At 36.9% G+C, this 26,987-nt stretch overlaps 1 protein-coding gene across 1 annotated transcript; it reads left to right on the forward strand.

Moving 5' to 3' along the window:
* Positions 1-24,981: 24,981 nt before the first annotated feature.
* LOC109219064 (CBL-interacting serine/threonine-protein kinase 25-like) lies at positions 24,982-26,781 on the forward strand. The gene has a single exon (XM_019383478.1). It carries the CDS (start codon positions 25,236-25,238, stop codon positions 26,580-26,582), a length of 1,347 nt encoding a protein of 448 aa, XP_019239023.1. The 5' UTR covers positions 24,982-25,235; the 3' UTR covers positions 26,583-26,781.
* Positions 26,782-26,987: the final 206 nt, after the last annotated feature.

Consider the following 26,987-nt stretch of genomic DNA (forward strand, 5'->3'; position numbering starts at 1 on the left):
AAGGTCATCACAAGTTCCATTTATAATATGCTGAAATTTAGGTCAAATGTAGATGCACTTTTCTCCCAATATACTTGGAGTCAATGGATGATCTACATATCGAATTGAAGATCTACGAGTATAGTTTCCAACGCATTAAACCGTTTGTCGATACGATATTGGAGTAGAGAGATATTTGCATTTTCGCGAGACAGCGCAGACTGGTAGGTGACAAGTAGGTGCATCACCTACTTGCCAAAATGAGAGGACTTAATTAAAAGCCCCAAAGTCGGCCAAGAGGGGTCTTTTAAGGGAATACAAACTGAGTTATTTCACCTGTATTTCAGACCAAGAAAACCTAATTGAACCCCTGCAACTCCTCCCCCAAAATCCCACACAAACCCTAGGGTATTCCGGGTGTTACGACGCGATTCTAGTGCTGAAAAGTCCGGACAGCATGCTAGTTTCTCTTTCTCCTTCTTGTATCCGCGTTGAGGAACTTATTTTTGATGAAAAAGGACCAGGTTTCGTGGGTGATACTCAGTACAAGGTAAGTTTATGCTTCTCCTTCCATTATCTATGCGTTTGCGAGTTGTAACTCGATCGTAAAGAATAGACCTAGCTAGTTTCGGAAGAGTGGTATGTCGTTTGATCTTGTGCAATGATTGGCTGGTTGTGAACTTATTTTTAAGTTATATTCATGGCTGGTTTATTGGACAAGAGGTGTAATGATGTACTTTTGGTTGTATTTCTCAATTTGAAAGAAAAGACAAGTCGAAACGTGTTTAAGTAAACCGAAAAATTATGTTTGAGTTGATGAACTTGTGAGACTGTTTTTGGGCTGTTTCGTGTTGGTATTGGGTTGTCTCTTTTACTACTGTTTTTATGGAGTTGAGAGGAGGAAGGGTGTGGAGAAACACCACATAATGGCAAGGTTGTTTATTGGTCGTTCGTCATAACATTTTCGGATTCTTTGACACTATTATGGTTGTCGTGTTGTGTATGAAGTGATAGGGGTATGTTGGGCTGTTTGTGATTGTTTTGACTAGTGTGAAGTCATGTATATAGGGGAGGTGCTGTCCGTTTTATTGTAAAATAGGTTGTGGTCGATACATAATAGTTACGACGCTTAAACGATAACGAGAGTGTCATTTCTCTTATTGTAGACTAAGGAGCCGTGAAATTGCATAGCTTGAGGTTGGGAAGAATATACAAGGTATGTTAAGGCTCTCCCTTCATTCTTTTGGCATGATCTATAGTGAAAAGAACGTAAACGATACGCTATTTCATAATGAATCTACTCCTAGCAACTAAGGTTGTCCATGTTGTTCTTTCCTTACAAAGTTATTCCAAGAAAGTATGTATGATCCTTGAGTCCTAGTGAAGTTCATATTGATGGTATGATGTCCATGATGTTAATCGATGGTGCAATGACCTTATCTCACTCCAAAAGGTTTAGAACGTGACTCCATGAGTCCAGCATGCATTATATATGTATCTATTTTACTCTACCGAGCCGCGCTATAGTCGGCCGGGTATGGCACCTATTGTGCAACCACTGATCAGTTGGGTTTACCGAGCTCCACGTGGCCGGGTACGTTTTTACCGAGTCCTCTTTGAGGCCGGGTATGATATGATGATGATGATGCCCACAGAGGCGTATTTTTTTAAAAGTTTATGTATATATATGTATTATGCATTTCATGTCAGTAGCCCCCAGAGGCACTCAGATGTTACAGGTTGTATCTCCTCTATCTCTCTTTACATTACTGTTCTTATTTATGCTTTCCTGCCTTACATACTCGGTACTTTATTCGTACTGGCGTCCCTTTTGCCTGGGGACGCTGCGTTTCATGCCCGCAGGTCCCGATAGACAGGTTGACATTCCTCCTAGTAGGCTATCAGCTCAGCGAAGGTATTGGTGTACTCCACTTGCTCCGGAGTTGCCTATTTGGTCAGTATGCTTTGGATATGTATTGATTGGTATGGCGGGGCCCTGTCCCGACCTTTATGATTTTATGTACTCTTAGAGGCTTGTAGACAGATGTCAGGTGTATGGATACTTGTATGGCCTTGTCGGCCTATGTTTTGAGTTTACAAATGGTCATGTCGGCCTTATAGGCCCGTATGTCACATGTATAAGTTTGTATATCATGCTGGGTCATCATACGTTAAGTATTCCCTTATGTTTTATTCTTGTTATCTCATGAAGGGTTTTCTAGCTCATTTACCCATGATAGTATGATAAGAAAGATATGTTACGTTGGTACTCAGTTGAGTAAGGCACCGGGTGCCCGTCGCGGCCCTTCGGTTTGGGTCGTGACAGCTTTACCCTTCGAATTCACCACCAAACCGCTCGAATCTAGTCACAAATTACTTGAATGTATCAACAAATGCTAATCGAATCAATTTGAATACATGAAAATAAACTTCCCAAAGTTTTACTCAAAAATTCCCAAAACGCCCCCAGGCCCACGTGGTCAAAACCCGAGGTTCGAACCAAAACCCGGTTACTCATTCCCCCACGAGTTCATATCTATGATTAGTTTTGGAATCGGACCTCAAATTGAGTTCCAAATCCCCAATTTTATTTTAAGAAAACCTAAGTTCTACCCAAAATCCCCATTTTCACCCATGAAAATCCTTGATTTTAAGATGAAAACATGTTTAATGATGTTAAAGATTGAAGAAATTAAGTAAAAGTTGACTTACAAATGATTTGGAGAAGATAGATTTCTTGGAAAATCGCCTATGGAGTTTGTGTTTTGAAAGAATGAAGAAAAGGGGTTAAAAATTCGTCTAAGTATGAAAAAATTGCAGGCCTCAGATATGGGAAATGCGAACCCAGCAGGTCTGGGAATTGCGAGATTGTAGTTCGCATTTGCGAACTTGAAGAAAAATGGAAGGTTCGCATTTTGCGATTGAACTCTTTGCATTTGCGAAGGCTGGGCTCATGGGCAGGCACGCATTTGCGATGAATTACTTCGCATTTGCGAAGATTGCTGCCCAAGTGAAGGATCGCATTTGCGATGGGAAGCTCGCAATTGCGAGTTCGCTTTTGCGAAAGCTGGCTTCGCAATTGCGAAGCCTGCAGAACTGAAGGATACCAGATTTTTCAAAGGCTCAAAATGCAACTCGACACCTATCCAAAACTCACCCGAGCCCTCGGGGCTCCATACCAAATATGCACACAACCTCAAAAATATCCTACGGACTTACTCGTGTGATCAAATTGCCAAAATAACATCATATACATAGAATCAAGCCTCAAATCACATGATTTCTTCCAACTTTTCATAAAAACACAAATTTTCCATTTTTAAGTCCGAAACACGTCAAATGACGTCCATTTCCAACCAAACTTTACAGAAAGCGTTTACATCACATATAAGACTTGTACCGGTCGTCGGAACCAAAATACGAGCCCGATACCATAGTCTTCTGATCAAATTTCCTTTCCATTTTCCTTAATTAATTTCAGAAAACAATTTCACACAAAAATTCATTTCTCGGGCTTGGGATCCCGGAATTCGATTCCGGGCATACGCCCAAGTCCCATATTTTTCTACGGACCCTCCGGGACCGTCAAATCACGGGTCCGGGTCCGTTTACTCAAAATGTTGACCAAAGTCAACTTTAATCATATTAATATCAACATTCATCAATTTTTTACACAGAATTCATATTTAAGCTTCTCGGCTACGCGCCCGGACTGCGCACGCAAATCGTGGCAAGTAAAAGTGAAGTTTTCAAAGCCTCGGAAGCACTGAATGAAAGAGAAAATAGGTGATGACCCTTTGGGTCGTCACATGCACGTATGTAAATAGATTATGTGATATATTTACTTCAAATTTAAAACATATATTAATGACATATACGTATATAATATAAATATACTCTATCAAGGAGAAGGAGATATTGGAGTTGGAATGCAAATACGTATGACGTAGAACTATAGCTTGAAAGGCAGCAAATGAGGAAATATTTGACTGCATTTGATATTGATTTCCTTCACGTTACCCTAAATAAGGATACCCCCTTATTTTTAGGTGTTTGTTTTAATTTCATATATTTTGAATCAATTTCCTAATTAATAGGGAACTACCGTGAGGGTTAACTTCTATACATTTACCATGGTTATGTTGTAGAATATGTTATTTAATTAATAGTTGTAGACCATGGAATATTTTTTCATTTCACTAGTAATTATGATAAATCCCCATTATAATAGTTATTTGGACATCTGCAGAAAAACTTATGGCCATTATACTAGAGGCTGTCCGAGAAGAGTTTGAAAAAGTATTTTTGGAAATTTTGTTCTCCGCGAACGCGAGAGGAGGACCGCGAACGCGAAGAACAAATAAGGCTGTATTTTGGTCCGGGCCCGGGCCTAAACGGGCCAAATGGGCCGGGCAAAACGGGCCTGGGCTTTAGCATACGGCCTTCCAGAGAAATCATTGCGGCGCTACATGGCTGGATTGAAAGGTATAGGGACTTCTGCCCAAGGCGAGGCAATAGATAGGTCGACTATCTCGTCTATGGAAAAGAGGATCGCAAAGCTGACAGCAGAGCTTGAAGAGACAAAGGCTAGAGAACAAAAGAGAGATGAACAATTTGGTACCCTTCAAGTTCAGCTAGAAAGGAGGGACCAACAATTTAATCTCCTTCAAGGTCAGCTGGCTAATCTTTTTGCTAGCGGTGCTTTCCCCATTCCCCGGTCTCGTGAGCCTTCCGCATGTGCTAATCCTTCTCATTGTGATCCTTTGAACCTTGCCGACGATGAAGGTTCTAGGAGTGAAGATGGAGATGATGCTATATAAAACACTTATTGAATGGTGTGTATTGCTAAACAAAGTATTGAACTTGACTGTTTTTTAGTTGAGACTAGTTTTGAATGATGATTGTATTGTTGATATTATTTTGTTATTGAACATTTGTATAGTTGTTGTTGTGGTTGGCGTTGTTGTTGTGGTTGGCATTGTTGTTGTGGTTGTTATTAGTGGTTGTTGTTGTTAGATAATGGTTGTTAGTGTTAGCTTATTATTTTTGTTAGTTAATTAATTGTTGTTGATTAATTATGGTTGAATGGCAGCAATGTAATGCTGCTATTATAGGATGGATATTGGTTGTAATTGGTAGGTGGTGTAGCTTAAAAGAAGGTTTTTTCTACCCAGTTTTTACCTAGATTTCCGACCGAAATCAGTCGAAAATTAATTTTTTTGCCCAGAAATTCATAATTTCCGACCGAATTCGGTCGGAAATTTCAAATAAATTCTCCAGTTTTTTGAAATTTCTGACCGAACTCGGTCGAAAATTATGAATTTATATTTATTTTTAAAAATAAATTAACAATTTATTAAAATTTACAACTAATTATTTATTTAAATAAAATTATTATCTTTTAAAAATTCTCCGACCGATTTCGGTCGATATTTGGAAATTAAAGAAAATTTTTTAATGGTTACCGACCGAATTCGGTCGGAAACTGAAGGTTGACAGTCAGTCAACGCATTGAAATTTCCGACAGACTTTGGTCAGAAATTTCTGACCGATTTTGGTCGGTACATTTTCCCGACCAATTGAAAACAGTCGGAAATCGATCGAGTTTTATCAATTTTCGACCGATTTCGATTGATTTTGGTGGATGAAATTACACAGTTTTTTAGTAGTGCATGTAAAATTGTGACTCAATCGTGCAAAGAAAAATAGCAAACAACACCAACAAATCTAAACCCTGAAGTTCTCTTAGAACTGAATATCAATTAATTAATTTTCTTAAAAATAGATACCTGTTAAATGGGGTGACCAAATACGCCTCATGAAACTTTTATGAAATACAAGAGTCACCAACTAAGTTCGGTCAGGAAAATTACGACATGATTGCTCAATTTAATTTTTTTTCCATGCAAAATAAAAAAGGAATTAGGAAACACATTGAAGTGGGGATTTGATTCGATGTAGATTTTACCTAATTATAGTTTTGTACGATTAAATTAAATGTTTAAAGTAACCTAGGTTAGAATTTAATTTGAGAAACTTTAGATATACGAGTCTGATGTTGGGGGGTTGTCAAGTCTAACTTCATCCCCGAATATCTAAAGTTCAAATTGTAAATATAATGCAATATGCCAAAATTTGAAATTTTGTTTGAAGTTAGGCTTAGAGAGGGTGTTGGGCTAAGCTTATAAGCTGGTCAAACTGGCTTATAAGCCCTTTTTGGCTTATCTACGCGTTTGGTAAAATTAAAAATACTTAAGTTAAGTGCTTATAAGCCAAAAATAAGCCAAAAGCCATAAGTTGGTCTCCCCCAACTTATCAAATTTCAGCTTATAAGCACTCTAGGTTTGACCAAAATATTTACTATTCTATCTCTAAAATACTTCTTTTTAGAACAAAACTCTTCGTATACGTAGTTCTTCAGCTGCTTATTATTAATTTCAGCACTTTTATCCAAACACGTAACTGCTTATTTCTTAAATCAGCTTCAGCACTTAAAAGTGCTTTTCAGCACCTAATGCTTATCAGCTACTCTAAATCAGCTAAGCCAAACGGGCTCCCCAACTTCATACCCGTAAAGTTGAAGCTTGAAACTTTAGACTTGCAATTTTCAATTTCAGTCTCGCAAACCTATATTTGAGGCAGTTAATTTAATTTTTTTATTTTTTATTTTTATAAACTTCAGTTATTTGTTAAATAGGATCTTAAATATGGCTATTTCTGCACTCCGTTCCTGGGCATGGAAACACCGGAATAGAAGGTATTGATGGTGCTTATATAGTTGTTCCTATATACAGAATGATCAATTTAACCACGGCAAGTTCTTTAGACCATGTACAATTAAAACATGATAAGTTTTGTTCAAGACCTAACGTGAAGGAAATCTCTTCGTCTAAGCTGAGAGATACAACAATATAAGAACAATTAAGATTATTAGGCTATATGAGTATGAAACATACCACTTTTTCCTTATTGTCACATAATTACTCCTTTTAATGCACGTTTAAGATACGCGTCAGAATTAAGTAGTGCGCTGCTATTTAGTGTCACATTCTAGGTTAAACCCTTAAAATATAATGTTTTGTGAGAAAGAAAGAAAAAAAGCAAACCGATAGACTATATATTTTAGGAAAAAAAATATGTCACCCCCCACCCCCCACCCCCCAAAAAAAAGCCGTTTTTGGTACCAAATAGATTGGATAATTCAATTCAAAAGTTTGTTTTACGTACATTTAGGGTCACATTAATTTGTTCTTTATCAAAAATCAATAGACCAGAAAGTTAGGTGGTCAAAACAAGTTCTTCAGAATAGTTGATCACTAATAACTAAAAAGAAAGAACGAAGCAAGAATTATTTGGTCTATGGACCTCAACAACNTCGATTTTCCCTCTCTTTCAAGTTCTAATTGGGGGTAAAACCTAGAGTTTGAAGAACCAAGGGAAGGGCTGAGTTATCCAACAAGTAAGGTGAGTTCACTGCTATTTTTCATACATTTATTCTTCTGTGAATTCATGGTAATTCGTTCTATACATGTAAGAACTCACGGGACGGTGATCGGAAGCCGTGAGTTCGAGTTATTCACTTGTAGCGGACTGTTTTGTGGACTGTTTTGTGTTGCTGTTGGGCTGCGTGTTTTACTACTGTTTTGTGGAGTTTTGGAGGAGGAAGGATGTGGAAAAACACCATATAGATATAGGGTTGTGGGCTGGTAGTTCTTCATAACATATTCCGGGTCGTTTGACACGACTACGGTGGCCGTCGTATGTATGAAGTGATTAGGTTGTGCGTGGACTGTTTTGGGAGGCTCAATATGATTATTATTGATGTTGTTTGGGCTGTTTGGTGATTGTTTGGAATTGTGTGAAGTCATATATATAGGGGAGGTGCTGTCCGTTTCATCGTAAAATAGGTTGTGGTCGATACATAATAGTTATGACGCTTGAATGATAACTACAGTATCGTTTCTCTTATTGTAGACTAAGGAGTCATGAAAATTGCATAGCTTGAGATTGGGGCAGTATATACAAGGTATGTTAAGTCTCTTACTTCTTTCTTTTGGCATGATCTAAACTGAAACGAGCATAAACGATACGCTATTTCATAATGAATCTACTCCTAGCAACTAAGGTTGTCCATGTTGTTCTTTCCTTACAAAGTTATTCCAAGAAAGTATGTATGATCCTTGAGTCCTAGTGAAGTTCATATTGATGGTATGATGTCCATAATGTTAATCGATGGTGCAATGACCTTATGTCACTCCAAAAGGTTTAGAACGTGACTCCATGAGTCCAGCATGCATTATATATGTATCTATTTTACTCTACCGAGCCGCGCTATAGTCGGCCGGGTATGGCACCTATTGTGCAACCACTGATCAGTTGGGTTTACCGAGCTCCACGTGCCGGGTACGTTTTTACCGAGTCCTCTTTGAGGCCGGGTATGATATGATGATGATGATGCCCACAGAGGCGTATTTTTTTAAAAGTTTATGTATATATATGTATTATGCATTTCATGTCAGTAGCCCCCAGAGGCACTCAGATGTTACAGGTTGTATCTCCTCTATCTCTCTTTACATTACTGTTCTTATTTATGCTTTCCTGCCTTACATACTCGGTACTTTATTCGTACTGACGTCCCTTTTGCCTGGGGACGCTGCGTTTCATGCCCGCAGGTCCCGATAGACAAGTTGACATTCCTCCTAGTAGGCTATCAGCTCAGCGAAGGTGTTGATGTACTCCACTTGCTCCGGAGTTGCCTATTTGATCAGTATGCTTTGGATATGTATTGATTGGTATGGCGGGGCCCTGTCCCGACCTTTATGATTTTATGTACTCTTAGAGGCTTGTAGACAGATGTCAGGTGTATGGATACTTGTATGGCCTTGTCGGCCTATGTTTTGAGTTTACAAATGGTCATGTCGGCCTTATAGGCCCGTATGTCACATGTATAAGTTTGTATATCATGCTGGGTCATCATACGTTAAGGATTCCCTTATGTTTTATTCTTGTTATCTCATGAAGGGTTTTCTAGCTCATTTACCCATGATAGTATGATAAGAAAGATATGTTACGTTGGTACTCGGTTGAGTAAGGCACCGGGTGCCCGTCGCTGCCCTTCGGTTTGGGTCGTGACACATTTTCTGAAGCTCCTCCTTAAACTTAACTTCATAACTAGCTTTTGAGCACCTCCAAAACTGTTTTCTCATTTCCTCTCCTTTCCATTTCTTATGCCAATTAGACCAGATGTGCCCGGCACACATTCTAAATTCAGCATCGGATAAAATTTCATTCAAAGCTGCAGCAAATCCCTACACAATACAAATATCACATTACAGCAACATAGCAGCAGATCACATTATAGCAGTACATTACTAAACAAACCACTTAACAAACTACTTAACACACCACTTAACAAACTACTTAACAGACCACTTAACAAAATAGTTAACAGACCACTTAAAAGATAACTTAACAGTGAAGTGAGGGGGATTAATTAACGGTGAGGTGGGGGGTTACTTAACAGATTGCTTAACAATGAGTTGAGGGGATTACCTTTTGCATATCTGCCATCACAGTCAATCCTTCTTCAATTCCTATGTGCAAATCATCTTTCAAGTAGTTGATGAAAAAACTCCAGCACCATTTTCATCTCTTCATCATTGCCTTGTTTCTTCATATATATATATATATAATTCATTTAGGATAAGTTCTACTAATTGCTAATAGAGTTTTTCTTAGCAATATTCCGAGCCTAAAACAAATTCTAATTGGGTTTATTCAATGGTAGCTTTAAGTTTCTGCAACTTTCTAATTTAGTTCACTCTTGGTACCTGGAAAATGCTACTTGTCCAAGGCAATGATGCCATGCATGATATCATAATTCCCTCTTTTGTTAGACCGCTTCTTTTCGTTCTTCTAAATGGGTTTGACTTTGCTTCTTTAGAAAGAGAAATAAGTGTGAGACACCTATAAAATAAACCTCAGTAACGTGGTTGCTATTTGGACCATGGTATTTTTGAATTTGTATTTGAGCAACTTGGCACTACCGCTACAAAATCTCAATCCCATTAATTGATAGAAGCTTCAGAATATCGGAAGTACAAGGACAATTTGAAGACAAATTCATATTACAGAATTGGTGAGTATTTATTATTAAGATGTAGATCTTTTCATGACTGATTTAGTTTTCCAATTTAATATGTCAATGTGGTCTTAAATGTCAGCTCAATGCTATTGTTTTTGTTTTATATAGTCTTTTCCTGAAAGAGTTTCTACCTTTTATCCAGAGGGACGATTAATATATACCATCATTCGAATCGTAAGCTCAAGAGTGTTTGACCAAAAAGTGTTAAACTCTTTGTTAAATTAATTAATGAAAAAATAGAGGATAAATCTTAGCCAAGGATGATTAACTTTAAATCAAGCACGTTAAATACGTGAATAGAATGTAATCAAGCTTACAACCTTTTTAAGATTATAAAAGATATCAAAACACGACAGGCTTACATTCTTCACGCACTGTTCCGTAATGTAAGAACAAAGAAGAAAAAGGAAAGCCATTGACAGCTACGGGGTCTATCTTTATTGATTCAAAAGTGACGATTACAAAGATTGCAACCATGATCTAGACCTTCGCTTCATTTTCCTCGGAGGCCTTCTCCTGTTCTTCTATCCCTTTTTCGTGAAGGAGAGAAGCCCCCTTTTTCTGTTATCTCCCCACCTATATATTATAAGCATTTCCTTTTGTCCAACGGTCCTTAACCAGAATACCCTAATCTGTTGATTGTACTTTAGGTCGTTTCCCTTGTCATGACGTATACTTCGCCGTATAGGCTTTCTGATAGTTCGATCTCGGCAGTGGCCGAGATACTCATCGTTATAATGCCTAGTGGATACAACCACGGTAGTCGGCCCCTTGCCATTCCTTTTATTACTAAATCTACGTATGTCAGATTTTGACCCGTACAAAGAGTTGGAATATCAATCGCCGTAAAAGATTACATTACGATAAACGAGCCACTATTTTGCTGCAATACAGAAAGTTCCAGCATAATATACTGGAGATTGGAGCACATGTGTATGAACTTCCAGCATATTATCCTGGACCAGTATATTATGCTGGAAGTTCAGTATATTATACTGGAATATTTTCCGGACTTTGAACAGTGTTTTCGTTCAAATTTATCTTTACATGAAAAATGGCTAAATTTCGATTACTTTTGAAACTGTGACTATTTTTCAATTACCACTAGTAAATCTGTCTATTTTTGAATTTCACCCAATAAATCATGATTAACGCTTGAATACACACAATTGGGCTTTGAGCCCAATTAGATATGTCATATGTAGTCCATATAAATGTAAACACATTTCAATAGTTTGATTGTAAATAGCACGGTATAGCCAGTTTTCGGACTGGTCATTCAAAAATAGCCAGCGTTTACCAAGTTAATGAAAAATAGCCATTATTTTGCTGTAGCAGAGACCGGTCCAGCATAATATACTGGAGTTCGGTGCACCTGTGTATGAACTCCAGCATATTATGCTGGACCGGCATACTTTGCTGGTCCAGTATAATATACTGGAGACTGGAGCACCGGTGCTCCAAACTCCAAGTATATTATGCTGGACCGGTATACTTGCTGGAACTCCAGTATATTATGCTGGGGTTCTAGTGTACTTATGCTGGAACTCCATCATATTATGCTGTAGTTCCAGCATACTTATCTTGGAACTCCAGTATAATATGCTGGAGTTCAAGTATACTTATGCTGGAACTCCAGCATAATATGCTTGCATATTTTCCAGGTTTTGAACAGTGTTTTCTCTCAGATTTATCTTTACATGAAAAGTGGCTAAATATCGATTACTTTTGAAACTGGAATTTGTTTGAACGACCAGTTGTAAATCTGGCTATTTTTGAATTTCACCCATAGATTTACTGACAGATCAATGACTGACCCATCTAAGTTTTGGTCAATATGGGCCGTGACAATTTTTGTAAAATGTAGAGAAAAAGAATTCTTTTAATTTGATAAAATTATGTCTATACCTGTGACGAAAAGAAAAGTTGCTTTGGTTTGATTTGGCAAATACAATTATGTCAAGAAAAATTAACTTGGATGAATTGAGGTTACGACCTACTATTATTTTGCTCAACTTGACCAACTTATTTTGATCCAGACAACTTTAATCTGAACGAATTGGGTTTTTTCATGAGGCAGACATTTGCACAAATGACCTTTTTTGACACCACTCTTTAAATTTTGTCCACCGTTAGTTTTTTTTAATCAAAGGTCCATCATCGGTATAGAGGAGTTAGCGCATTCCAAAAATAACGATTACACGGAGGAGGACATAAACTGTCACTCCCATTTTCTGAACAAGCCGTGACCGGCACCCGATCACTAAACATGACCGAGCGAACCATCTGTGCTTATCAAATCTATTATAACTTCAAACTTTATATGCCACAAAGCAATACTTTAACCAAATACTTTTGATTAATTTAAATACTTAAAATAAATCAACTCCAAAACTTTATTCGTAGTAACTACTGAAATACTGCTAAGTTATTATCCAAAGATATCTGAATCTTAACCCACCGACTGTGTCTATGAAGCCTCTACTGATAAACTGATGCACTGCTCAGGACATGAGATTTCCTGGCCAGTTCTCTAAATAAACAAAGAAATAACTAAATAAAGATGACTCTAAGGAATACTGCACGAACAAAAGCGGAGCTCAACAACAGCGGGAGGGAAGTCCTATACTGTAGCCTGCTCGCCTGCAAAACTGGTTCCTACGTTGTACCGCAGACCAACATAGGTTCCCAAAAGAGAAAGTCAGTACCATCCATTGTACTCAGTGAGTCTCAACGACATGGGACGAAACATTAATAAAATATACATTACGAGCAAAGATTCTAAATGCATGGGAAACATAAAGCTTCTAAGAAGAATTCTAAAATAATTGCATAATAGCACTTTATGAATATTCTAAAAGAAATACTTTTCTTTAAAAATAAAATACTTCACTTCGTACTTCGGGAGTTCCAACTATCCTGGCTTATTTCTGTCTAGTCACTATGTGATCGGCACGGGTTCGATCCCAACCTGATCAAATAGGCCCAATCCACAAGGTGACACTCGCTTCATGGTTCTCAGCTCTCATGTACCTTACCTTAGCTTGGCTAGGCAAATTCTCAGCAACGAGACCCTCGGCTCGTGTGCTCCCTACTTTGGCACAAGTAGTTTCAGGAAGTCAACGCCTTGGTCAGGACCCTCGGCCTGCACGATAACCCGTTCTAAGAATAAGGGATACTGCCAAAAATCTTTTCTTTCTAAAACTTCTTCTCGTGACTTTTCAAGTCTAAGTCTTTCAAACATACTTATTCTACAATCCTTAAAGGTAAGGTATGGCATAAGAATGAAATAATCATTCAAAATTATTTCTATAGATTCTTGCTTCTTCATGAATTTTCAACATGAAAATGGCATATAAGAATAACGCAAAAAAATCTGAAAATTTATACACATATATCAAAATAATCATCTAAACTTTAGCTAGAAAATAATTCTAAGCTAATAGGTACTTACTCGCTCCAATTAAGTATATATTAGCTCTTTTATGCAATTTATCAAACACCTTGTATGCGTGCTTTTATGAGTTAAACCACTTTAATAAAGGGATATATCAACTCACCTCAAAAATTATTGAGTCAATACGTAGGCCCCGGTCCAATTTATACCCGTCAAACAATTGATTCTACAACAACCAGTGCATTTGGATTAATTTTAAAGTTTCACACCTAAACGTAGAACTTACTGTTGATACATAGGAAGAAGGGAATTAACTATTCAATTCTTACCTATTACTACTGTAGGATAATTGACAATAGGGAATTTTATATACCTGAATTCAAGAATAAGTGAGTTACGAAGAACCCTAGAATTTGTTGAGCAATTTCTGGGCTACCTCTGGTTGATCCTTGCGTTTGTGTGCATCTGTGTTCTCTAAGGCATTAAGCCTTTTTTTGTTTTGTTTTGTTGAAATAAGGCTTCTACCCTTTTGCCCGTCTGAATGACAACCCTTTTGCCCGTCTGAATGAGAATTACGTACTTCTCATTCCAAGGCTTTAAACCCTTTATTTTGTTTTGTTTTATTATTTTATTTGTTCTACCCCCCTACCCCCCCCCCCCCCCTTTTTTTTGACTTAACTAGTATTGAATTATACCTACTTTTAATAATTAATAACATTAAAAATATTAATATTTTCCTAATTGTACATCCAGTTATTTATAAATAGAGAAGTAAATCAAAATCAATCACAAGGCTTTTAATCCGTAATAGAAGTATAATTTAAGATTATAAAATTAAATCATATATTTAGTGTGTCTTGAAACTTTTATGGATTTGAGGATGTTACAATCTTCCCTCCTTAAAAACATTCGTCCTCGAATGTTGGTAGAGCCTTATTCTTAAGCTAATAATCATTCCTTAGCTCCTTGAACCTCTTAAGTTTTCTTAGCACTACCCACTCTTCCAAGGGACTCAAAATTTTGGCTAACTCCCTAAATTTTCAAAAAATTCGGCAAGGTTTCCCTTGTAAATTGGACTATCCAAAAAAATATCCCTGTCACAAATACCACAACTACACCAACAACAACCAAATATACCATAACAGGTCATTCATAGGCACCATACACAGCTCATAAATTAACTACTCACACTCCGGCAAGGAGGTACCACAATAACTAACAAGAATCTAAAGCACAACACTTTAGCACAAGTAAATCACTTTAATGAATTAAATATACTATGGCATAAACTAATTACTACAACAACTAAGTATAATCTAGGAAGGACATAAACACTTGCTAACTTGTATTTAATAAATGAAATATAAATTTCAAGCCAAACATAGGTTCACCTACCTTGTTACTCAAATAAATATGGATATTTCTTCCGCATATCTTCCTCGACCTCCCACGTAGCCTCTTTTGAATCATGATTACTCCACAAAACTTTTACCGATGTTATATCCTTTGTTCTCAACTTTCTTACTTGCCTATCGAGAATTTCTATAGGTACATCTTCATAAGTCAAGCCTTCTTTAATTTCTATGGTATCGGTAGGTATTATATGCGACTTATCATGAATGTACTTTCTAAGCATAGACACATGAAAGACAGGATGAACAGAGGACAACTCAACGGGCATCGCTAGCTCATAAGTCACGTTTCCCTTATTTTCTATAATCTCATAAGGTCCAATAAATCTAGGACTAAGTTTCCCCGTCTTACCAAACCTCATAACTCCTTTCATTGGTGAAACTTTCAAAAATACCTTGTCACCAACCATGAACTCTAAGTCACGATGCCTCTTGTCTGAAAAGGACTTTTGACGACTCTGAGCCGCTTTCAATCTCTCTGATTAGCTGGACTTTCTCTAAAGCCTCACAAACAAACTCTAGACCAATCAATGACACCTCTGTTGGTTCAAACCAACCCTTTGGAGACCTACATCTTCGCCCATACAGCTTCATAAGGAGCTATACCATTGCTGGCATGATAGCTGTTATTGTAAGCAAATTCTATAAGTGGCAAGTGATCATCCCAATTACCTCCAAAATCTATAACACATGCTCGCAACATATCTTCTAGAGTCTGAATGGTCCTTTCTGCCTGGCCATCGGTCTGTAGATGGAAAGCGGTGCTCAAATTGACCTTGGTACTTAATCTTTTCTGAAATGCCTGCCAAAAATGCACCGTGAACTGAGTGCCTCTGTTAGATATGATTAAAACTGGAGTACCATGCAATCGGACTATTTCTTTGATGTACAACTGCGCGTACTGCTCTGCAGAATCTGTCATCTTTACTAGTAGGAAATCCGCAGACTTTGTTAGTCAGTCTACAATAACCCAAATTGAATCATGCTTACGGTATGTGCGAGGTAGACCTACTACAAAATACATATTAATCATATCCCATTTCCACTGTGGTATCTCTATAGCTTGAGCTACGCCACCAGGCCTCTGATGCTCGACTTTGACTTGTTGGCAATTCAAAAATTTAGCCACATGCTCTGCTACTTGCTTGTTCATGCCTTTCCACCAATACAACTCTTTCAAATCCAGATACATTTTGGTAGCAGCTGGGTGGATAGAGTACTTCGAACTGTGAGCTTCTTCCATTAAGGCCTTCCTAAGCCCATCTACATCAGGCACACATAACCGATCATTCAACTTCAAAAATTCATCACTTCCTAGGGTGAAAGCAGTGATTTCTTTGTTTCTAACTCCTTCTTTTAACTTCACTAAGTACAGATCTTCGTCTTTCTTAGTCTTAACATGCACAACTAAAGAGGATTGCGCTAAGGCATAAGCAGCTATACCTCCTTCTTCGGTCTCATCCAGTCTAATTTCATCATTTGCCAGTTTTTGAATTTCTCGACCCAAAGTTCGCCTTTACATTGCAAGATGGGCCAAGACACCCATTGAATTCCTACTCAGTGCATCTGCTACCACATTAGCTTTGCCCGGGTGATAAAGGATATTGATGTCATAATCTTTCAATAGCTCGAGCCACCTCCTCTGTCTCAAATTTAATTCTTTTTGCTTGAAAATGTACTGAAGGCTTTTGTGATATGTAAACACTTCAGAATGCTCGCCATAAAGGTAATGTCGTCATATCTTTAATGCAAACACCATTGCTGCAAGCTCCAAGTCGTGTGTGGGGTAGTTCTGTTCATGATTCTTTAACTACCTGGAAGCCTAAACAATAACTTTTCCATCTTGCATAAGAACACAACCAAGACCCACTCTACTGTGAACCCACCCGAACTTGTCGGCAAGGTTAACACAGGTGTAGTGGTCAACCTCTTCTTTAACTCTTGAAAACTCTGCTCACAAGCGTCTGACCACTAGAAGTTAACTACTTTCTGAGCAACTAAGTTAATGGAGCTGCAAGTGAGGAAAACCCCTCTACAAACCTTCTATAATAGCCAGCTAACCCCACAAAACTCTTGATTTCGGTTGGCGTTGTCGGCCTAGGCCAGTTCTTGACTGCTTCTGTCTTCTAAGGATCTACTTTTATGCCATAACTAGATACCACGTGGCCTAAGAATGCCACTAACTGCAACCAGAACTCACATTTTGAAAATTTGGCATAAAGCTCATTCTCCTTCAAGGTTTGCAAGGCTATCCTGAGGTGTTCGGCATGCTCATCCTTGCTCTTAGAGTATACCAAAATATCGTCTATAAACACGTTAATAAAGGTATCAAGGAATGTCTTGAAAACTCTATTCATGAGGTCCATGAATGTAGCTGGAGCATTTGTCAACCCGAAGGACATTACTAGAAATTCATAGTGCCCGTAGCGAGTTCTAAAGGCTGTTTTAGATATATCTTCTTCTCTGATTCTCAATTGATGGTACCCCGACCTCAAGACTATCTTTGAAAAGTACTTTGCACCCTGAAGTTGATCAAATAAATCATCGATTCTTGGCAGTGGATACTTGTTCTTAATGGTAACTTTATTCAACTGCCGATAGTCGATGCACATTCTGAGAGACCCATCTTTCTTCTTGACAAACAGGACCGGGGCACCTCCACGGTGAAACACTCGGCCTGATGAATCCCTTTTCAAGAAGGTCTTTCAACTGTTTTCTCAACTCATTAAGTTCTGCTGGAGCCATCCTATAAGGAGGTATAGATATGGGTTGAGTTCCTGGCATGAGATCAATGCCAAAGTCTATGATTCTTTCAAGAGGAAGTCCGGGAAGGTCATATGGGAAAACTTCTGGAAATTCTTTAACAACTGGCACAGACTGAAGAGCTGTTGGTTCTGATTCTGGATTAATGATGTGAGCCAAATAGGCGAGACACCCCTTACCGATCATTCGTTGTGCTTTAAGGTAATAAATAAACTTACCTACCAGCGATGCTGAACTACTCTTCCACTCTAAGACTTCTTCATTTGGAAATTGGAACCTGACTATCTTGGCCCGACAATCTAACATGGCATAGCAGGAAGACAACCAATCCATACCCATGATCACATCGAAATCCACCATTTCTAACTCTATGAGGTCGGCCTTGGTGCTGCGACCTTGGATTGAAACTCTACAACCCCTATATACTCTTGTGACTTTCATTGACTCGCCAACTGGAGTAGATACTAGGAATGGCTCATTAAGTTGTTCAGGTTCTAGCCCGAGGTTAATTGCAAAGTATGGAGTCACATATGAAAACGTTGAACCTGGATCCATTATGGCATAAGCATTATGTGAGAAAACTAAAAGTATAATTTTAATAACATCTGCAGATGCCTCTGCACTCTGACGATCAAGTGTAGCAAACAAATGGGAGTTGTCCCCCTCCCTGAGTAACTCGATCTTCACCTCTGCCTGCCCCATGTCCGGTCTGATTATGAGAACCACGGGCCTGAGGTAGTGCAACTGCAGTAGCTGAGGAAATAGAAGGACGAATTGATCCACTACTGAAATTACGTCTCAACTTTGGGCAGTTGGCCTTTTATATGACCAATGTCTACGTAATGATAGCAACCATGAAACCCGAGCTTGCACTGACCTATATGTTGCCGCTTACATGTTCCACAAAGACCTTGTTGTTGTAAATGTTGCTCAGCATGACTCTGGCTATGTGAGGTTGATGTCCCAAAATTTTGATTCTGGCGAGACTGATTTCCATAACTCTGAGTACGTCTGAAGGAAGATCTACCACCTGACCGATGACTGGACTGAGCTGGTGCTAATGACTCCTTATTAGAGGAATACCTTCAACATCCGTTGGATGTACCATTAAACCTGCCCGTTGTCCGGGCTTTCTTGTTATGCTCTTTTTCTTCTCTCCTTTGTTGTCTGTCTTTTTCTAAGTGCTTGGCGAATCCAACAACAGAGGAGAAAGCTGTCATTCCTACCGATGCAGTTGATGTCGTATCCTTAATGTGGTGAGCCAAACCGCCAACAAACCTACGTATCTTTGCTTTTTCTGTCTTAACCATGTGAGGAGCATGCTTAGCCAACCTTATGAACTCCATGTAGTACTCTTGCACACTTTTATTCCCTTGCTTGAGCAGTTCGAACTCTGTAGCCTTAGCTTCCCTATCCTCTTCCGGGATAAAGTTAGCCATGAAGGCCTCTTCAAGTTCTTCCCAAGTAGGCGGACCATCATCTTCATCTCTTTCCTTTTCCCTCATCTCAAGCCAAGCGCCAGCCACATCTCTAAGCTGGTAAGCAGCCAGCTCCACAGCTTCATCATCAAATGTCTTCATCGCTCGGAGGGCTTTCTTGACACCCTCCAGCCACAACATTGGATCTTCATCAGCTATAGTACCATGGAACAATGGAGGACTCAACTTCAAAAATTCATTCACTCTTAAGGACTCAGAATTGTTCTGTGTATTTGATTGAGGTGGAATCTCATCTTTTCTCTCGTTTTGGTTGGACATGAAGGCTTTAAACATATCCATAGCACTATTGACAGCATTAAACATCTGACCCACCTCTTGGGATATAGCTGTCTGAGTCGGAGCTGCTGTTGGGGGCGGTACTGGATCCTGAGGTACTGGATCATCATGCTCCACCCCTTCTTCATGTTCAACCCGGGGTACTTGGACCCCCTTTGTAGATTTACCCCTCTTTTTCTGAGTTGAAGCCTTTTAGCTCTACCTTGAGCCACAATAGTAGCAATAGTTTCTTGAGCAGCATCCTGAGTGTCAGTGTCAGAGTTACGAGTACGAGCTATTTCTGCTAGTTTTAAAGAAACGAATATATTAGATAATTTCTTAGAGGTAGGATCTATTGCACGATCTAAAGTATGAAAAAAATGAGATTTTTCTTAAATGCTTGTAGCCTCCTATTTATAAGTATGGCGCGCTTCTTACCCATAAACAAGACTCTACTAACACGGCTTCGTAGATCCCTAGGACTCCATAAATCTGAGGCTCTGATACCAAATTTGTCACGATCCATTTTCTGAACAAGCCGTGACGGGCACCCGATCATTAAACATGACCGAGCGAACCATCCGTGCTTATCAAATCTATTATAACTTCAAACTTTATATGCAACAAGGCAATACTTTAACCAAATACTTTTGATTAATTTAAATATTTAAAATAAATCAAATCCAAAACTTTATTCGTAGTAACTACTGAATACTGCTAAATTATTACCCAAAAATATCTAAATCTTAACCCACCGACTGTGTCTATGAAGCCTCTACTGATAAACTGATGCACTGATCAGGACATGAGATTTCCTGGTCAGTTCTCTAAGTAAATAAAGAAATAACTAAATAAAGATGACTCTAAGTAATACTCCATGAACAAAAGTGGAGCTCACCAACAACACTGGAAGGGAGAGAAGTCCTAAAATGTAGCCTAGTCGCCTGCAAAATCGGTTCCTACGTTGTATCGTAGACCAACGTAGGATCCCAAAAGAGAACGTCAGTACCATCCATTGTACTCAGTGAGTCTAAACGACAAGGGACGAAACTTTAATAAAATATATGTTGCGAGCAAAGATTCTAAATGCATGGGAAACATAAAGCTTCTAAGAAGAATTCTAAAATAATTGCATAATAGCACTTTATGAATATTCTAAAAGAAAGTCTTTTATTTTTCATTTAAAAAAAAATACTTCAGTTCGTACTTCGGGAGTTTCAACTATCCTGACTTATTTCTGTCTAGTCACCGTGTGATCGGCACGGGTTCGATCCTAACCTGATCGAATAGGCCCAATCCACTAGGTGCCATTCGATTCATGGTTCTCAGCTCTCATGTACCATACTTTAGCTTGGCTAGGCAAATTCTCAGAAACGAGACCCTTGGTTCGTGTGCTCCCTACTTTGGCAAAAGTAGTTCCAGAAGTCAACGCCTTGGCCAGGATCCTCAACCTGGACGATGACCCGTTCTCAGAATAGAGGATACTGCCGAAAATCATTTCTTTCTAAAACTTCTTCTTGTGACTTTTCAAGTCTAAATCTTTCAAACATACTTATTCTGAAATCCTTAAAGGTAAGGTATGGCATAAGAATGAAATAAACATTCAAAATTATTTCTAAAGATTCTTGCTTCTTCATGAATTTTCAACATGAAAATGGCATATAAGAATAACACAAAAAAAAACTGCAAATTTATGCACATATATCAAAATAATCATCTAAACTTTAGCTAGAAAATAACTCTAAGCTAATAGGTACTTACTCACTCCAATTAAGTATATATTAGCTCTTTTATGCAATTTATCAAACACCTTGTATGCATGCTTTTGTGAGTTAAACCACTTAAATAATGGGGTATATCAACTCAAATCAAAAGTCATTGAGCCAATACGTAGGCCTCAGTCCAATTTATACCCGTCAACAATTGATTCTACAACAACCAGTGCATTTGGATTAATTTCAAAATTTCACACCTAAACATGGAACTTACTGTTGATACATAGGAAGAAGGGAATAAACTATTCAATTCTTACCTTACTACTGTAGGATAATTGTTAATAGGAAATTTTATATACTTGAGTTCAAGAATAAGTGAGTTATGAAGAACCCTAAAAATTTTCGAGCAATTTCTGGTTGCCTCTGGTCGATCCGTGCGACTGTGTGTGTATGTGTTCTGTAAGGCATTAAGCCTTTTTTTGTTTTGTTTTGTTTTGTTTTGTTGGAATAAGGCTTCTACCCTTTTGCCCTTTTGAATGAGAATTAAGTACTTCTCATTCCAAGCTTTAAGCCCTTTGTTTTGTTTTGTTTTATTATTTTATTTGTTTTCCCTTTTTTTTATTTAACTAGTATTTAATTATACCTTCTTTTAATAATTATAACATTAAAATTATTAATATTTCCCTAATTGTATATCCAATTATTTATAAATAGAGAAGTAACTCAAAATCAATCACAAGGTTTTTAATCCGTATTAGAAATATAATTTAAGATTATAAAAATTAAATTCTATATTTAACGGATCTTGTAACTTTTATAGATTTGAGGAGTGTTAGATAAACCTTAGCCTCGATTACCTAGTGTAGATTAGCAACAACCAAACAAGTGATCAATTGCTCTAAGATATTGGATCAGAGAGTGGAAAAAAGATGCATTAGATATAATCGTGTTCCGGTTACCCAACCTATTGAAATATCAAGTTGTGACATCATTGACTGAAAATTGGTTTTTTCTTTGTCTGAATCTGAAATTACGAAGGTCATATTGATTTAACTTCAATGCAGCTCTAACCTGATATGGAAGAGAAAGAGCCTCATTGAAGATAACATGATTGTTTGAAAATTCAACCAGATTAGCCAAGTAGTCTACAATCTTATTCCCCTCTCTAAATACATGAACAAACTTGAATTTTCCAATCTTGGTAGTATCCCAAATCTGCTCCCAAACATGTGATAAATTTGTCTGTAAATTTTTTATTTGACTATTTCTTAAGTCGAAATTTAGCTCACTAAAATATCGATATAAACATTTTAAAGAGTTGCGCCATTCGACTATGCGAGGCAAATAATACCATTTCTCTTGACACCCAATTTCCAGTCATGCTGGATTTGCACTGAACCCAAAAGGATTTATGGGCTAGTGATGCGGGTAACTTCGTGGACCAAGCCCGTGTTGGGGGTTATGAAGCCCATTGACAGTCACGGAGATAATCTAGTGAAAATAAACGGGCTAGCCAGTTTTCGGACTGATAATTAAAAAATAGTCAGCGTTTGCAAAGTACCAGTATAATATACTGGAGATTGGTACAACTGCGTATGAACTTCCAGCATATTATGTTGGACCAGTATATTATGCTGGAAGTTCACATGTAAAAAATTCAAACTCCGATATATTATGCTGGAATATTTTTTGGAATTTTGTGTTCGTTCAGATTTATCTTTACATGAAAAGTGGCTAAATTTCTATTACTTTTGAAACTGTGGCTATTTTTCAGTTACCACTTGAAAATCTAGCTATTTTTGAATTTTACCCGATAATCTAGGAAAAATGACATTGTATAGCCGCTCTCAAAATAATAGTAAAAAAATAAATATATTTTTTATATATTTTTCGTATATATATTAATTATACAAATTTTATACACTATTTTGGCTATAGAATAATGTAAATAGTTTCTGGGGCGAGCTAAAAGTGATAATAGCCCGATGATATACAATACAGTTTAGTACTCTCTATTATTGTACAATTTTTTACTCTCTATTATGTAGAGTTCACTAATGTATCACGCTTACCCCAAAAAAAAAAAAAAAGGACTAATGTATCACAACTAATTCAAATAATTAGAACTTTCATAGATGTCTCATAACAAAGATTCCTATTAAACTCATATTCCTATTTTATTTCCTTAATTCCAAAGAAAAAAATTAGTCTATTGTTGTATTTTCAGTTTCAAAATACGCTTTCACCTAGTATAATTTTATAATAAACCAATTAGTTGAGATTTAGTTGCCAAGGGAGATTGAAAGGTATTGAAATGCATTCCTGGGCAACACAAATTTTTGTCTGTGTACATGAGTTGCAGTTCTTAATTTCTTATTGGTAACATTAATTATTATATTGCGACTATTTTGGATAGAATTTAAATTATCATAGAATTAAAATCAATTATAGAATTTAAATTATCATAGAATTAAAATCAATCAGTACAAATGGGCACTAGTTAAAACTAAGACGAGGACTGTTAATCAATACAATGGGCAGAAATTAAAGGACACAGAGTGTACTACATATGAAGTTTAAAACTTGTGTCATTTAATAATTTGAACGGCTAAAAATTTAAGTATTGAGAACATTGATTTCTTAATGGTTGAACAGCCATATAATTGCGTAAAAACTATTGAAAATTTTGTACTATGTGACCTTAAAAAACAAATACTATATATTATATTATATTATATTATAAATTTGGTTTGACTTGCGTTATCAGACACATCTAGAGGGTTCTTAGGCTTGATTTATTATATTATATCATCCAAGATAAACTTGGTTTGACTTGCGTTACCACACACATTTTCTTTTCTTTTTTCTTAATTGGTTTGATCAGTTTAAATGTTGAAAACGACTATCAAATGAGATATAGATCTTTTCTTTTTTTGGTTGGCAAAGAAAATACCGAATTTATAAATACACTTTTTAATAGATGTTTGGTTCATTAATAAAATGAAATTTACAATAATCATGTGTAAAGACCTTGATTTCTCATTCATTCTTCAGCTAGAATTCCTTTCCACTTATATTTCCTCAAGGTTTCTTATTCTTCATTATTCACGAGCTCACGTCATTTGAGAAAAAAAGAAGAAAAAAAAAGTACGCCATTATTAAAGTTGCCAAAACAAGGAAGTAGGGACAATACTAAACAAAAAACAGAGGATAATACTATGAAGTTTCTTAATAATTGAATGATAATAATTGAATGGTCTGGATATTTTTCTTAATTTGTCGAACAATAAACAAGGGACAATATTACAATACTAAGAAAGCTTCTTTAATAATTATCTCCTCCGGTCCATATTAATTGTCGTAGTTACTAAATGTATCTGATCTAAAATAGTTATCATTTTAGAAAATTAGGGTATAATTAATTACTTTTTATGTTATTTTATTTTGCCCGTAGTATTAAATGTTCTTGAAAGTAAAAACATTGACTATAGATAAAAATAAAAATAAAATATAAAGAGTATTAAATAAGAGTATAATAATAATAAAATTTCTTAAGAAACATGTAAAAGAAAAATACGACAATTAAAATAGACAAGGGAGTAAACAATATAATTGAATGGTCCGATTTATTTTCTTAATTTGTCGGATTGCAATTATTTTCAAAATAACATTACTATAATTAATCATAGATATTTTCTATGGGCTTTTGCCGCTCCTTCCATTCTTGTCCAAACCATGTACTCCAATAACTAGCGAATAGCCCACTGCTTCCCTATTGTCCCCCCCCCCCCCCAACCTCCCCCCCACCCCCCCTATCAGTCTCTGTTCTTCCTCCACAACATTATTGCAATCCTAAGCTAAATCCCAAAATTCCCAAATCCCGTCGACATCTCCACCATCTCACCCATGTCTCCTTTACACCTTGCGTTTTCACTACCCTGTTTAGAATTGACTATACGAATATTCTATATAGTATTACCCTTTTAAAATAAATATCCCATAATTATAAACCTCAGTTCTTGCATCTGCTTTTCACTACAAAACCATTTCCCTCTAACCTTCTTCTACTTTATGAAAGAATCAATGAATCAATCAAACCAAGAAACCGACCATATGATGGACGGTACGAGAAACATCATATTCGGAAAATACGAGATGGGTAGGCTTTTAGGTCAAGGAACATTTGCCAAGGTTTATTATGGCAGAAATATCGAAACCTCAGAGAGTGTAGCTATTAAAGTAATCAACAAAGACCATGTTCAAAGAGAAGGTTTAATGGAGCAAATCATTCGAGAAATTTCAATCATGAGATTAGTTCGACATCCTAACATAGTTGAACTGAAAGAAGTCATGGCTACAAAGCAAAAAATCTTTGTTGTTATGGAGTATGTTAAAGGTGGTGAGCTTTTCGCTAAGATTGCTACAGGAAAACTTAAGGAAGATGTAGCAAGAAAATACTTTCAGCAATTAATAAGTGCTGTTGATTTTTGCCATAGCCGTGGTGTATTTCATCGTGATTTGAAGCCTGAAAATTTACTTCTTGACGAAAATGAGAATTTAAAGGTTTCAGATTTTGGGCTTTCAGCTTTGTCTGAGCAATTAAGGAATGATGGTTTGTTACATACACAGTGTGGAACTCCAGCTTATGTTGCACCTGAAGTTCTTAGGAAAAAAGGATATGATGGAGCTAAATCAGATATTTGGTCTTGTGGGGTAATTTTATATGTTCTTTTGGCTGGTTTTTTACCATTTCAACATGAAAATATGATGAAAATGTATAGGAAAGTTTTTAAAGCTGAGTATGAGTTTCCACCTTGGTTTTCTCCTGAAGCTAAGAAGCTAATTTCAAAGCTTTTAGTAGCTGATCCAGAAAAAAGAATTTCAATTTCTGCTATAATGAAAGTTCCTTGGATATTAAAAGATTTTAGCAGATCAAATTCTTTTTCAAGTGGAGAAAATGGTGATCAGAAAAAAGGGAGCACAGAGCAGTTAGACTTGGGAAATAGATCAAAGTCAGGTCCACCTTTTTATAATGCATTTGAATTCATATCAGCAATGTCTTCAGGGTTTGATTTGTCAAGTCTTTTTGAAAGTAAGAGGAAATCTGGTTCAATGTTCACATCTAAATCCTCAGCTTCAACAATCATGTCAAAGTTAGAATCTTTAGCCAAGAAGATGAATTTTGAGATTGAATCTAAGGAATTCAAGGTGAAAATGCAAGGAACATCCGAGGGGCGAAAAGGTAAATTATCAGTAATCGCGGAAGTGTTTGAAGTTGCACCAGAAGTGGCTGTTGTTGAATTCACTAAATCTGCTGGAGACACATTTGAGTATAGGAAATTGTGTGAGGAAGATATACGGCCTTCTCTCAAAGACATTGTTTGGACATGGCAAGGTGAGAATGATGGCAGAGACTAAACTGCAATGCTACTTTACTCCATTGTAAATTATAGGTTCTTGTTGGAGTTATATGTACCAAACACAACCATAACATTTTACTTTATTCAAGTTGTGTATCTAACTTGAGTATGTGAAAACTACTCCATATTCCAGAGACGAATCCAGATTTTAAATTTAGTGGACTCAATGCAAGTAATATCTTATTATATTATGTATATATACATTCTAATTTTTTCCGCATAGTTCTAGAATGCAATATGTGCGTTACAGTTGAACCCACGCAATCAGCCCTGAATCAGCCAGCAATTTGACGGTGTTATGTACTCATCTTATTTTAGTTTTTCTTTTTCATTATGTGCATGAATGAGATATGGTAGACTCTTTGCTATACAGATTTGGGACATTTCCCTTTTAGAGATTCAA

This window comes from Nicotiana attenuata, unplaced genomic scaffold, assembly GCF_001879085.1.
Source record: "Nicotiana attenuata strain UT unplaced genomic scaffold, NIATTr2, whole genome shotgun sequence".
NCBI lineage: Eukaryota > Viridiplantae > Streptophyta > Magnoliopsida > Solanales > Solanaceae > Nicotiana > Nicotiana attenuata.

What these genes read in the sequence shown, in the direction of transcription:
- LOC109219064 (XM_019383478.1), top strand. Translation starts at nt 25,236, where the DNA reads ATGAAAGAATCAATGAATCAATCAAACCAAGAAACCGACCATATGATG.